The sequence below is a fragment of the Aythya ferina genome, assembly GCF_964211825.1.
Source record: "Aythya ferina genome assembly, chromosome: 4".
NCBI classification, from domain to species: Eukaryota; Metazoa; Chordata; class Aves; order Anseriformes; family Anatidae; genus Aythya; species Aythya ferina.
In genome coordinates, this window is record NC_140300.1 from 52074284 (window position 1) to 52089014 (window position 14731).

At 34.4% G+C, this 14731-nt stretch overlaps 1 protein-coding gene across 7 annotated transcripts in view; it reads left to right on the forward strand.

Annotated features, from left to right (window-relative positions):
* Positions 1 to 14731, forward strand: part of GALNTL6 (polypeptide N-acetylgalactosaminyltransferase like 6) — a 528873-nt gene that overhangs the window by 239673 nt on the left and 274469 nt on the right. For all 7 annotated transcript variants that reach the window (XM_084518899.1, XM_084518896.1, XM_084518894.1 and 4 more), the window contains one exon: positions 11372 to 11538. In XM_084518899.1, coding sequence (XP_084375025.1) covers positions 11372 to 11538 — 167 coding nt within the window. The remainder of the gene's footprint in view (positions 1 to 11371; positions 11539 to 14731) is intronic.

The following is a 14731-nucleotide window of genomic DNA, read 5'->3' on the forward strand; positions in this document are numbered from 1 at the left end:
GCTTTCTTTCTGAATGTTTTTCATACAATTAGGCATTTACATAATGTGAACCAGCATAGGATTACATACTTCTAAGCAAGTGAAATTTCATCTCTAATATGAACAAAACACGACAAGTACCAGTACTTTCTTACTGGCAACAAAATTAGCTGCTCTGTCTCATGCAATAAGGACAACAAATACACAGCAAAGCTAGAGTGAAAAAGCAGTTTTTGTTTTGCCTGGTTGGATTATGGATGACCTTATTGAGCTGTAATTTTCCAAAGGCTGCACTGGCCACAAGATGTGGTAACAGGCATGCGAACTTACTGATCACACTGGCACTTGTGGTCTGTGATGCCTGACAGCAACTTTTTCACAGCTTTTGTTCCCATGCCTGCTAGCTGTGACACCAATGCTGTGACATGGGTCAGACCTAATAATATCTTGGCCATTATTTTATCTTGTGTATCATATATGGGAGGTGATACTGAAAGGGATGTGTGAGTCTGGTTTCTTCCTACGCTTTTTCTCTTAGATTCTTTCAGCATCCTCAGTAACTGGATTTTTGGGTGATACATAAGGCTGCTTAGTGGTTTTGTACAGGTATGCCGTGCATGTTCTTGTTTAGTTTATTACTATACTTCCTAATGCTGTCAGTCCTTGCAGCCCTTTGCACAGAAAGATAACTGACCGTTGTGTAATGCAGGAACATTTTATAACATGGTTTAGATCAATCTGATGTTAATTGCACCAAATACCCCCAAATTAATGAGTTTGGGGAACAATGCTTTCTCATTTGGCCTATCCACCAAGTATTGGAAGCTTTTTTTCTAAACCTCATTCATATATCCATTGTGTTAATGAAGACTTTTGAAACTAGGAAGGTTTGCATTAATTTTAATGTGGGTAATGGAGCAACCACTACATTCTTTCTTTAGTTAGGGGTAAAGAATTTTTAATTAATATTGTGTCAGAGTACCTTAATTCAGTGGTGTAAGAAAACTGTTTGACCTGAAAGTGCTGAGTCCTGAACTTCTTGCTTCCAGACAGTGAAGACCTCACTGTACTGTTGTTGCATTTCCCTCGATGTTCTAGAGCACCTTGCACTAATGCTCAGCATCTCACAGTATAATGTGCAGTTCTTTGCTTTCTGGTTAATCAGATACTGTTCATGTATTTCTCTGTTCTAATGTTAGAGCATTGTTTTGGATATATGATATATAATATCATATGATATATGATATAACATATATGGATATATGTTTTGGATAAAAGGGATTCCAGCCTTTAGTTTGTACTTTGAGTTCTATATGCACTAAAAAAAGTTTGATTCTATCCCATCACTTTGTTTTAAGGTAATTTTTACCTTAAAAGGTAAGATTTTCAGTATCTTACTGTATACACAGTCAAGGTGAGCTTGGTTGTAATCTATTTTTAGCTGCAGAATGCTTGGTATGGAAAAGGAGATGTGGCTGACCTTTGGCAGGGAAGGTGTTTGTGGAAGCCTGAAAAATAGCTCTAGAGCACAAGGGCACATGGTAAAGGCATAATTAGGATTTCTAAAACAGAAATTCAATGGTAGTTGAATGTCATGGGTTGGTTTGTTTCTAAGTAGCATGATTAGAATGCACTTTGAAACAGCAAAAACATTCTGATCCTTTTCATTCTCTTTCAGTCAGGAAATCAAACACAGACTTGAATTAGAGGCTTTGTGTTGATCATTTTAAGCTCTGCCTGACTTCTGAGAGACAATCACATAAGCTTGAATTAATTTTGAGTACATTGGTATTTCAGTTATTTTCACTCCAAAAAAAAAAAAAAAGTGTAGATCTGTGTACATGTGTATGCATTATACACATGAACTGAGCTGCTTGGTAGAATTTGGGAATTCATAGGTAACGAAGGGCAAGGTTTAAGCTGAAATATAATTGTAGTACTAAAATGTCTTTTGATGTAACTTTCCTTTTAAGTGAGGGATTTTAAGACAATATAAAGTTACTGTATGCATTCATTTTTCAAAACCTAGACTTAATATATATGGATAGATATGTACGTTTCTTAAAGTTACATATAATATATATATATATATATATTTAAGATCTAGCCATGAGTGATGGAGGCTTTATTCGTTGCTTTCTTGTAAAACAAAACTTTGCAAGCATAGATTTACTTTGTGTTGTATGGCTCATCTGCCTCTTACAGTCTTCCTTTGGTTAAAGAAACATTAATGTTCAAATTATGAAGTGAGGCAAAGACATGCAGAGTTTCTGGAGTGATTGTCTGTGACAGTCCAAAGCTTGATGTGAAGTAACAGGCACCTAACTCAACTTTGTGGGATCTGGGGAAGTCACTGCTGAGAGAAAACCTACTTAACACAGTAGGCTTTTTCCATTTAGTTTCCAAGGCATGTTAATTTTTGTAGTGCATTTAATAGCAATAATGCAAACTATTTTCTACCATACAATTTCATCAATCTGAAAATAGTAATAAATTTTTAGAGAAGGTTTATTTGCTGCAGTAGGGAGGAGGAAGTGTTGTGACATTTATTGAGGTGCATGCTCAGTAATGTATGCTTACTTCCTAGCTGTGAGCCACAGTGGAAATAAAGATTACTTTCCCCTCCATCAGGTCACACCCAAGCTAATTTTACAGCCTTGTCAAAAAGCAGTAGAAATTACTAGTTATCACTACTTTATCAGGCTCAGTTGACAAGGCTAGATTGGAACAGAAACACAGTGTGACTGAAGCTTGTTGCTGTAAATTGAATTTTGACATGCTAAGACAACTACTATGTAAATCTTCACTGGAAAAATGTTTTGTCCTGGTAGTTTTGTCATGGGTTTGTCAGCAGTTGTGTACCCACTGGGTGCTGTAGTTCCTTTAATAAAGGGGAAAGAAAAGGTCAGATCTGCTAAGTATGTGTGCTGACAAAGCCAGTGGAAGGAAGCTTTCAGACTTGATTCTGTTTTGCTCTAACTTACTCTGGCGTTTCATGTAAAAGGAGAAAATTGGAGGTGGTCTACTTTTATGATCTAGTAACTGCTGTGGAAGGCTGCTACCTTGCTTCTGAAATGCAGCAATGGGATGTCTGCAAGATGTTAAACTTCTCCTACACTATTATCTATCAGAAAGGGCAGTTTACAAGGTTGTTGATGTGTCTAGAAAGCACGGAGCTTAGCAATGCCTTGACCAGTTACTATTGGTGTCCCTTAATGTGCATAAAATATTGTTGTTGTTTATCCACTGGGTCAAACAAATTGCTGCTTTTACGAATCGGCTTTTGCTGTGAAGTGGCTGAAATGGTGCCAGCATTCTCTCCCTTTTCATCACTTTAGAAGTCCATTTTTTTTTCATTTGCAGTTCTACAGAGCTGGTAGATGTGTTTCTGTTGGAAAAGCTGTAAAGATGCAGAAACTTTCAGTTCTGCATGTTTTCTTAAGCTATTTGATATTATATTACTTTTTTTTTTTTTCTCCTTAAACTTATTAGGGATTTAAACAGAACTATCACTGTATCTTGAACTATTTATTTCATGCTATTTATTTATTTATTTATTTATAAATGCTATTGATTTATTTCTGCACAGCAGAGTATGATAACCCTTCTTTTGAGGAAAAAAAAGTTGTTAATATTCGTAAGACTCTTGGTAGTCTGTAAGAGGCAATTTTAACTTTTTTTTAACAGCTTTTCTTTTTATAGAGCAGTCCTCTTTCATGTTGTATTTTTAGTGCTGGCTGTAAATAGATTCCAGATGTTCATGGCGATTTCTTTTTCTTCCTCAGGCAGGTTAGTATTTCAGGAATAGAGAAACCTCTACAATTCTTTTAATCTTCTAGAAGAAGTCTCCCTGCAACTTCAAAATTTCCTTGTAATAGTGATTCATTCAGGAACTTAGTTTTGGTTACTGTTTCAGCCTAGCAGAATTCTATATCTAAAAGCAATAATTAAAATTAGTGTTAAGTATTTTTAGAGTGAGTTCATGTGTGATGGTGTATCCTGTTTTTGAATAAGCCTTAAACTACTGGATCCAAATACCAACTTACAATAACAAAATACAGGAACAACATTTGAGGTAAATAGTTGCTAGAGGGTTCCACTTTGTAAGTTCTGCATGCCTAAATTTGCACTATACAAGTTATTTACAAAGAAATTCTACCTTAACCTTTTGTAAAGAATCTTGATTTCATAGTTACCATAACTTCTGTGACTTCTTTGGTATGTGTGTGTGTAATAAACAATATTGTACAGCTCTCAGAATTCAGTTTCTCAGAACAGTGATAAACTACAGGACTTTGGGGGTTACTGAAATGCAGCCATACTTGAAATGACATATAATTAGTGCACAGGGATGTGTCTAATAAAGGAAAAAAGAGAGGAAGAAGATACTTTGGCTAGAGAGCGGAATGGGGCTTTGAAAATTAATTTGGAAACAACTCTCGCCCAGGTAGAAAACCTCAGTTCTTCCCAGTAAAATCCCCCCCCCCAAAAGTTCCTAGGGCACAATGAATATAAGTGTCAGTTTGCTGAATATAGTTCAGTTTGCTGAGAAATAACAGATTTCAGATTCTCAAATACCATGCAAGGAAAGCTTTTGAAAAGAAAGACAAGATTAATCAAGGACAGCAATATTTGAAAATGTAATTCATGGTTCATAACTTATGATTCATGTTGGTAATCTCAAAAATGTCATTGCATTCAGTTTGTCCCAAATTGATCATTTGATGCAAATGGAGCTTTATGCCATATTTTTTATATGCATGCATACTGGTGCAAATACTGCTTTATGCCGTATTTTTTATATACATGCACACATGTTTGTGTATATTATTTTGTGGGAAAGCCCGAATTGTTTATTTTGAGAATTTCAGTGAGGGACTTACATAATGCCACTCGCACAGGCCTCTACCAAGCTCTGTTTGTTCTGAACATTAATGTAATAAATTCAGTAAGAAAATACAGGTGTGAACTACTTAACTAGCAAGATGCCAGTTGCTCTTCATGGTTATTTTCTTTCTATGTATTTCTAGCAAGACTTTTATAAATCACTTTCAGATTTAACATAGCAATTACTCTGAGATTTAAGATTTCATTAAATTTGCATAAATCTATTGTTTATTCTAAGAAATTTTCATTCTTATAATAATAAGTTCAATAGCTAAGATTTAGTGTTGTTCCATGAATAAGTGATGATGTGCTCCACTTCTATGCAGTTTTTAACAACAGGAAAAGACGCCTTTTCAAAAGCATCTGGAACATTTTATTAAGGTTAATCTGTAGCATTCTATTAAGACTCAGCAGAAGATGCTCGTGCTGAGTTAAGAACACTTTTTTAGGTTCAAACAGCTGGTTCCTCTCACCCTCAAATTGTACAGAGTGGTAGATCCATGCAGTTGTTTCTCCACCCCCATGCTCCCCAGCTTCTTGTTTCAGGTATTCAAATTCTATGCTTCTGAAATAAAAGGCTTTGTTTTCCAGCAGTCTGTTTTGGTGGCAACTGCCTCTTTGTTTTTTGAAGAGTACAACCAAAACATGAGTTATTTTTTGACTGAACTCCATCCAAAAAGTTCTGCAATTCTAAATGTCTAGGGTAGGCATGTGGTTTAAAAGTACAAAAACTTGAATTTTAAATAATAAAAACACATAAAGAACACGGACTTCTGTTTCTCAGTTTGTCTTAGAGTGGTACCAGAATGAAGTAGGATTATACTGAAAGCAAATGACTTTGGGCTAATTTCTAGTTTACTGAATGGATTAATATTTTTCCTTTATTTAGTGTGAACTCTTCTGACCACTTCAATCTTGCAGTCTGTAAAACGAGGAATAATCCGACACCTGTTCTCTGGTGAGGTAGATATCTGGGTCTGTTTAGTTGGGATGGTTCCATAGGATGTGCAGGTGCCTACTGTTCCACTGTCCTGGCAATATGGCATGGCATATACCGATAGATATGAGTGTGTATATGAGTTAAGACTGATCGGGATCTTTTGGATTACTTTTTGGAAGACAGAATCAAACACTGAAAAACCAAGCCTCTAGTTCTGTAACTAGTCTCTTATAAACCATTGAGTAGGCTGTATTAGTTGTGTAAGCAATTTAACTTTCAGGTGCCAATAACTTAAATACATCTTAATGTGTTTCTGAGCAAAGTGATTAGATGCCACTCGAATGTTAAACAATAAAAATTCTACTGAGCAGTTTGAGCTTTATCTGGGTAAACAAAAGTAAGGAGGTAAGGATGAAAGTGAGGAAAAACATAATGAAAATGGTGGAAAAATAGTTTAATAATGTGCTCTTAGCATCCTTGAGTATTTATGCTTTTATCAGTATGGGCAGTGATGTTGAGTAAACATCCTTAGCCAAGGCTGATTAATGAGAACACTTTCATAATTATTATTATTATTATTATTATTTTTTTTTTACAATCAAAGCTGAAGTGAAAAATCAGTTTGCAGTGATTTTTGGGTAGTTTTCTGTCCTCAGTCCCATAGCCAAAATTATTGAATTTCATGGGTGGGTTTTCTTCTGAGACTGTGTATGTTTATGCTAACATATATTTCATTCAAATTAGTTGGTTTATAACGTATCTAGAACCGAGGTATAGAAGTAAAATGACCTGTCCTCATTTTCATTCACCATGCAAATCAATTTTGTTTCTATAAACTTCTCATAAGTTATTTTTAAATGCTACTCTAGGAAAAAATACTACCAGGGCAAAAATTGATTCAGATGGAAATGAGCTTAAAAATAGAAGGTAACACCTTCCTGCATAATAAATAAATAAATAATAAATTGGAAGACATAGCAGTTGTTCCCCTTTTTCAGATCCCCATTGTGGTTTTTTTATGTTCTTAATTCATTAAACAGAACGTCATGTGACAAAAAGCTCTACAGTGGTATGTCTGCATTTATCTGTTGCATTGTGATTTGATCATGAAAGAGAGAGCATGAAGTAATGTTTATTGACATCAACTATGTACTCTTTTATTTCTAAATTCTTTTTTGTATTGAAGTAGGTCTTGGAGCAAACCTTCAACTCTGTCTGAACTGCATATTTTGCTTAAATCTACTATCCTTTTTTGAATATTAATCTTATGATTTATTTCCAGGCTTTTGTGGTTTTCCCAGTACCCCAAGCCTTAAAGTAAATGTGTTTGGAAATTCTGTTCTGTCATTCATACACTGATAGTCTACCTAGAGCCTACAGTCATTGAAAAGACACAGATAAGTTGTGATGTGTTCAGGTTGAGGCTGGCAATCAGACCATATGTATGCAAGTACTAAGATGTTTTCAAGGTGGATAAGAATTTGATAAAACTTTGTACTGAAATTGCAGTGCAAAATTTCAATACAATTAATTTTCATTTAGCACACATACCATAATGTGACAACTTCTAAGAATGAAACATTTAAATTATTTAAACATTTTTAAAATAGGATGTTAATAGTAGTCTTTGACACATTTTTTCTTTCTACAATAAAACTTGATTATTAATAAATTTTGGTAAGGTTGAAATCTTACGAGAAAATGTAATTCAAGAGAATAATTATATTCCCCTTTCTGTGGAGAATCAAAATCTCCCTTTTGAAACACTCATTCTACAGGGTATGTAAGCTATTAACTAAATTAATTTTGGAAAGTAAACATGTTGAAATTGGGGTCTGTTTCTTGGTGAATGCTCAAAACACTTGCGATGGGATTATTCTGGTGAGAGCAAAAAGCACGTACTCTTGAAAACGATTTGATGTTGGCAGAAAAATAAACTTGATATTGACGTACCTTAGAACTTTGGAACAGTACATAATAAAGCAAAGTGAGTCTGAAATTACAATCAGAATTTTTCGGGACCTCTTTAAATGGACTCTGCTGAATTTTTGATAATAAATTTGTGTTGAAAATATGCCTCTAAAAATCCTTATTGATGCAGAAGTGGTATGGTTAAAGATGAATGTATTTTTGTAGTACCTTGTCTGTTAATTTTGCTAATGCTTCTTGATTTTAAACATTTTCATCAGTAAAACATGGAATAGTTGAGATGGGCACCACTAACAAATTGAAATATAATAACTCTGCCCAGAGAAGTTGTGGATGCCCCACCTCTGGTAGTTGGTTAATGCCAGGCTGGACAGGGCTTTGGGAGGTCTAGGTGGAGGTGTTCCTGTCCATGGCATGGGGGTTGGAACAGATGATATTTAAAGGTCCCTTCCATCACAGAGCATTCTAGAATGCTAAAATTCTGTGTAGTTTCATCTATGGAATTCACTCCAATCTAGCAATGACCAGTATTTTGTAGAAAGAAATTGTGGAGGAATGGTTAAGTGAAGTAGGTCATGTGAATATTGAGCAACTAGGAGGTCGCGAGCTAACAAAGTATCGAACGCAGCTCATATGAGTCTGAGAAAGTGCTTAAATGAGTCTGAGAAAGTACGTAAAATCTGGGAGGTTTCAGGGAGGTTTCAGGTACAAGGACATGATATCTGTTGGTGGTCTGGGAAAGTACTAACTGTGTTATTTCGGTTAATGGGAGTGAGAAACTAGCTGATAAAATAGAGAAATGTACTAACCAATCATGACCTTAGCTTTTGCAATATGTATGAGCTAATTATATTGAATTAGATAAAAGACGACTGAGCTATCCAATAAATCGAAGTTCACTGATCACTCATATTGAGCATCTGTGTCTTCCTTCCGTCGACAACAAATGTCCTCGCAACAAGAAATATCTGATTGTTATTTCAAAGACTAGCAGTGGTTGACAGGAAGCAATGTCTGTGTTTCCAGGTAGACTTACTGCAGCCAGGGTATTTGGCATCACTTCTAAAATACAAAAATGTGAAGAAATGCATTGATGAACTTGAAGCAAATGGTACATGGCCTCTGATGATTCTCTTTGTAAATCTGATAGCTCAGCCATGGGTGTCTAACTGCATTCTCATTGCATTCCATGTGCCTTTCTTGAGTGTTACAGCTATCCATCAGATCTGTCCTCAGCACAGTACAAGCAATATTCTGCTATAGATAATGCTAGGTAGAACCTCAGATAAAATGGATTTCTATGTTATGTCTTCTAAAACATACTGATCTTCTGTCACAGTTTAATGTTGGAGAGCAAGAGGCTAAAAATGAACAGAATTTAACTTGCTGAAAAAGGCAACTAGGCCACCACTATGAAATCTAACAGGCTGTCTTAACAATAGAAAAAGATGGAATTTAAGGTGTCATTTCTATGAATTTGGCAGTTTCACCAGCTTGTTGAGGGGGGAAAGTAAGAAAAGTGCATTTCAGTGGTTTGTGGCTTGTATTAGAAATAAGTTCACATATAGCCAGGTACCTTTGCAAAAACTGACAAAGGAAAAGTAAAAATAAATGAGGAAGAAAGGTCAAAGGTAGTGGAAAGATGGAGACAAGAAAATTTAAAGTGTCTTTTGCTTTAATACTCTAACTCTTTTAGTCCTAGTAAAATAATTAATTCTGTAGGAAGAATGAAAATAGTTTTAAACTAAGTCCATCAATGTTTTTTTTCTCCTTTTTATAAATTAGAATATTCAATTACACTGAAATCACAGGTGAGAATACCACATCCAGTGACCTTCCCATCCGTGCAGATTTAAGCTTATGGTATTGAACTATGAAAATACACAAACTTCAGTACAACCAGGCTAAAAAGGCATAGTGTTATTCAGGAAGGTAATTGAGTTCCCCTGTGGAAGGACATCACTTTTTAAAAAGAAAGAACATTCTGACATTGGGTGTGTATTTCTTTTGTGTGGTGTTTTTTGTTTTTCTCCCCCAAAAAAGATGAAGCACTTAAGTTTAAAAACCTACTTAGCGGGAGTTAAAAATGGTAAAGAAAAAATCTTGCTTTCAGGAAAAGCATAAGAATAACATGCATTTGTTCTACTCCAAGCATCACAGTCAGCAAACAATTGACAACAGTAGGTGTTGGTTTTGATAGGTGGTTTTCTTAATTTGCCAGCTGAAACAGCTATGTATGAGTAATGAGCTTCCTTTGTTGTACTCCTTCCCACAGATAAGTAGAAGAATTCTTACTTTGTCACATTTGTGCAGAGTAGCTGTCCTTTTTCTCAGTGCACATATGCATTCTACCAGTAAATTACTTAATAAAAGGTTTCGAAAATGTTATTTATGGAAATGGCTTCTCAATAAATTCATTGCTGCTATGTTTTTGGAAGAAATGGCTGACAGATATAAATCTTATTTTTAGGAACACTTTCAAATACAGCGAATACTGAGTTCTAGACGGCATTCGAAAAGCAGAAAGCAAAATAAGCTGCAAATGTAGGTTTTAATGTTGTTTACAGCAGTGTTTGATATGCATAGTTCTTTCTGAAGAGCAGCAAAGATATCTGTATGTTTTTGGACCTAGAAGTTGGAAGTCAGAAGGTTTATCTGTCTCTTTGTGTTCTTGATTTATCACAAAGCAGTTAATTTATATTTGTACAGGTACCTTGAGCATGACTTTGTCTCGTGGAAGCAGTAATAATTCAATTTTTTTTTTTTTTTTTTTTACCATTTACTGCTTTTTTTTTTTTTTTTTTTTTTTTTTTTGCAGGAGGGAGGGGGGAATGATAGTCTATCAGTTTCAGTAGCCTAAATATTACTCGTATGTTCTTCCATTTTAGTAGTTAATGAATTGCAAGACCAGTATTTTTAAAGAATATGGATTTTGGTCAAATATGTAAACACTTCTATATTAAAAATGTTTAAGTTTAAGCACTGTTGTTAGATGCTGTTCAATTAAGATGCTGAAGGTGCAGTGCTTTCATTTACAAAATGAAAGGTTGTTTATATTTTCTTCTATTTTCAGAACTATATGTTGTACTATACATACATATAGTAGCAGGAATTATTTTGGACATCTAGATGTGAAGTTGGAGTTGTACTTGTGGATGTTGTTGTATATTTTCAATGTATCAGCCAGGAAAATAACACTGAATTGTTTCTAGCATTTGTCTCTGGGTAGAGCAAACTGCTTTTATAAGTTTTGTTTGCCATGAACAAAGAACAATCATTTCAGATTTTATCTTCCTTCATGATAGATATCAGGAATCTTTCTGATAAGCGGATTTGAATACTAAAAACTTTGCAGAATATATCTTCTTAGTATAATATTGCAGGAAAAAGATTCCAGTGAAGAAAAAGAAATCTAATTCCAGCCAGTGAACTTCAATTCCTTTTTTGCTTTGTTCAGAGTTATTGTATGTTGGTTGCAATATTTTTTTTTTTAATTAACTAGTTATTCTCACATGAAAGTACTGTTTGATTGTACTGTTGGATTTGATTCCAGAGATGGTGGTGGCCTAAGCAGGTGGTATATATGCCAAGGCAGACTTCGCTATATGCTTACACAACTCTTCTTTTTCTCTCCAGCTGTAAGCACAAGGTGTACTTGGAAAAGCTACCAAATACTAGCATAATTATCCCATTTCATAATGAAGGATGGACTTCACTCTTGCGAACAATACACAGTATTATCAACCGCACTCCAGACAGCCTGATAGCAGAAATCATTCTTGTGGATGACTTCAGTGACAGAGGTAAGGCCCAGTTGGTTTTGTTTTAATTTGAAATTTGTATTGCACTGTGGTCTCTATAGAAGCTAGAGTAACAAAAATTGAAGAAAAAATAGCTGCTGAACTGCCTTCCTTGAAGTACTATTTGATTGTTAGCTAGGGGTTTAAAAAAAAAAAAAACAACAAAAAAAAAAAACAACTTGTTAAGCGTGCTTTTGTTTTATTTTGAAATAAAATGCAAAAAGGTAAAACTGAAAAGGCAAGAGATTAGGAATTGCTCATTGGTCTTTATTAGCACAGTATTTGAATACATTCTTTCTGAAATACTGCAAATTGTTAGTGCTTCAACATACTTTCCTTTTAGGCTTCATTTTTACTCTGAATTTTTAAAATTTTTAACTTTCACCATTTTGGATGAATGCAAGTCATTTGTCTTTAATCCTGAAAATATATTGAATTAGGAAGCTTCTTGTACTGGTATAAATTTACCATAGAGAAAAATGAGACTGTTTTGAAAGGAATGTAAAAACAATTAAAATAAGAATTAAAAATTTTGCTTTTGAATAATTAAAGTTCATGACATATCTGCATAATAAAATTAAGATAAATGACAATTTAATGAACTTTGTCATCAATGCTTCTTGAATGCAACACAACAGTGGAATACTCTCAAAGTCTTTGGATTAAATTTGAGTTCCTTAGGTAAAATAAATTCATAACAATAGTATGGAACTTGTATGTTTTTATTTCTTTCAATTTTATGCGCTTAGGAATTTAAATGTGAAGAGATTCGATTTTGAATTTTGGTTGGTTTGGGCATTTTTTGAAGGTTGGTTTTGATTGAAATAATAATCAGTTATTGATTGAAATAACATCATTTTTACTAATACGTATGTGAGTATTGTTTTGAATAGATAGATACAAAACAAAAGAGAATCGTGCTCATTGCTGACATTTAGGTAATACCTTTGCCTCAGCTAGGAGCTTATAGCAAAAGGTTTCTGAGCTGTAATGGTGAACAAGAGGGATATTAGTAGAGCATTCCTGAGGTGTAAGATTTCTGTAAAATTTTAATTTGATGTTTCAGGGGTTAGAAGGATTAATGGTGCACACATCTATCTTACACTTCTGTCTCTGCTGTTTTAGTTGCAATATTTTCTTTGATGAACTGCCTCTCTATCTGTAATGTAATTTAAGAGAAATCATAAAGCAAGTAGAGTTCTGTCTTCTCCGGGCGTATAGAAACTAGACAATAGATGATGGAAGTTCTCAAAAACAAGAAGTATAAAGACAGACAATTCTTCTGCAGGCTAACAATTTCCTAGTAGTAAAACAACTTACCAGGAAATATATAAGTTGTTTTTATGAAGCTTCTGACTATTAAAAAAGCTTCTTATACTGAGAGACCAGCTATTGAGTCTATACTCAATCTGGTGATACTGTAGTGGTGTTTTTTTTGTTGTTGTTTTTTAATCAAAGGCCATACTGACTATATACTTTCAAATGTGATAGTGTTTTAGAAAGCTTATCTACTTCCCAGTTATAAGAAAAAGAACTAATGCCATTAAACAGAGAATACTGTCATTTTTATTCCTCTTTCTGGAAATGTCCCAGCTTATGTTTTGCTGCTTGCTTGAAGGTATTCTGGGAGTAAATATTTGTAATTCCTATAAAATTAGAGAAATCTCCTATGTCTTCCTTATTTTGAGTTACATAAACCTATCTAACTTCTCAGTGGAGTAATTTTCATCTGGAAGAAGTGATTTATATAGTATGGAAATGCTTAACAGTGTCTGGTTTGGAAGTCTTAAAGAAACTTTGTAAGAACACTTGAATGGAGCTGGGCCAAGAACTGTTGTATCATGTGGAAGATTTACTGATTTCTTTCTTCATTGTTATTAAAAACAAAGATTAGAAATTTGTTTTTGAATGGTTGCCAGGTTTGAATTTGAACATATTGGTAGCATGTTTGTGTTTTGGGAATAGCTTTTTAACATGTGACAAATGCTAGCATCTCTACTTTCTGAAATCAATAACGCTGAACTTCAAGTCAGTTAAATCATTTCTGTGTATCTGTAGTGAGGTTTTTTCTTGTGTTTGTGATACCATAAACTGTATTTTAAATGAAGCTCTATCATGTTGGTTTTTTATCATGTGCTTTTTGTCTTTTGTAGACACAGGCTACACGTAGTACAGATAGGTTATTTAATGTTGGAAAAAAGTCTGTCTACACCTCCACAGTAATCCCTTCCCAGTTCATAACAGTCTTTTTAAAAAGTGTTTGAATAAATGCCTCTATCACCCCTTTCAAGTTTCTACTTACTCTCATCTACTCAAGTTCTAACAAGGACTGTCTCCTGGTAACAACATCTTAGATTTTTGTAAAAGGGAAAAGTTTAGTTAGTTGAAGTAGAGAGAAACACTAGCCATTTAATCACTACTATTAAAATATCAGCTATTGAAACATACCATTCTCCAATACAGCCCCACTCCAGGGGTGTATGTAACACTATTATTAGTGTTATTAGTCCTTCACTTGTTTTTTCAGGGACTGACAAGAGCAGTGAAGCAGTGTGAAAGGCACTTAAGACAGATCAGGTCAAAAATGAAATGTGAGTTCACTTGTTTTCAAAACTGGTAGAAACATCGTAAGCAAAGTTTACTGCAGTCTTGAAACTGATTAAATCACTATCTGTTTTTGTAATTTCTTCATGAGGCTTCGTATGTCAGCTGACAAAAGGCTATTTCTCACTTCTGTGAAATCAGTTAAAACCATTTAAGCGACACGATGTATGCTATACTTCTTGAAGAGTATAAAAGTTTTCTACTAGGACCCAATTTGTTGACAGTTGAAAGTGAGACTGGACTGTTTCAGCACTACAGTTATTTTAAGGGTAGTAATTAATTGGCTGGTGTCTTTTTCTAGTGTGTTGTGCTAACCAAACTTTTCCCTCTTACAAAAGTCCAAGAAGTTCTTACCAAGAGACAGTCCTTGTTAGAACTAGAGTAGATGGGAAAAAATAGGAACTTGAAAGGGGTGTAAAAGAGGGATAAAACATGGTGCTTTTTTTTTTTTTTTTCATAACCAATGCAAATATAAATATGGAAATGCACGTATAGAGCTTTTGGTAACTGATGATGATGATGTTTTAGTGCATAGCCAGGTACCCACCAGCTTGTTGGTTTGTTGCAAAATTACTTGTGTGCCTTCGGTTTA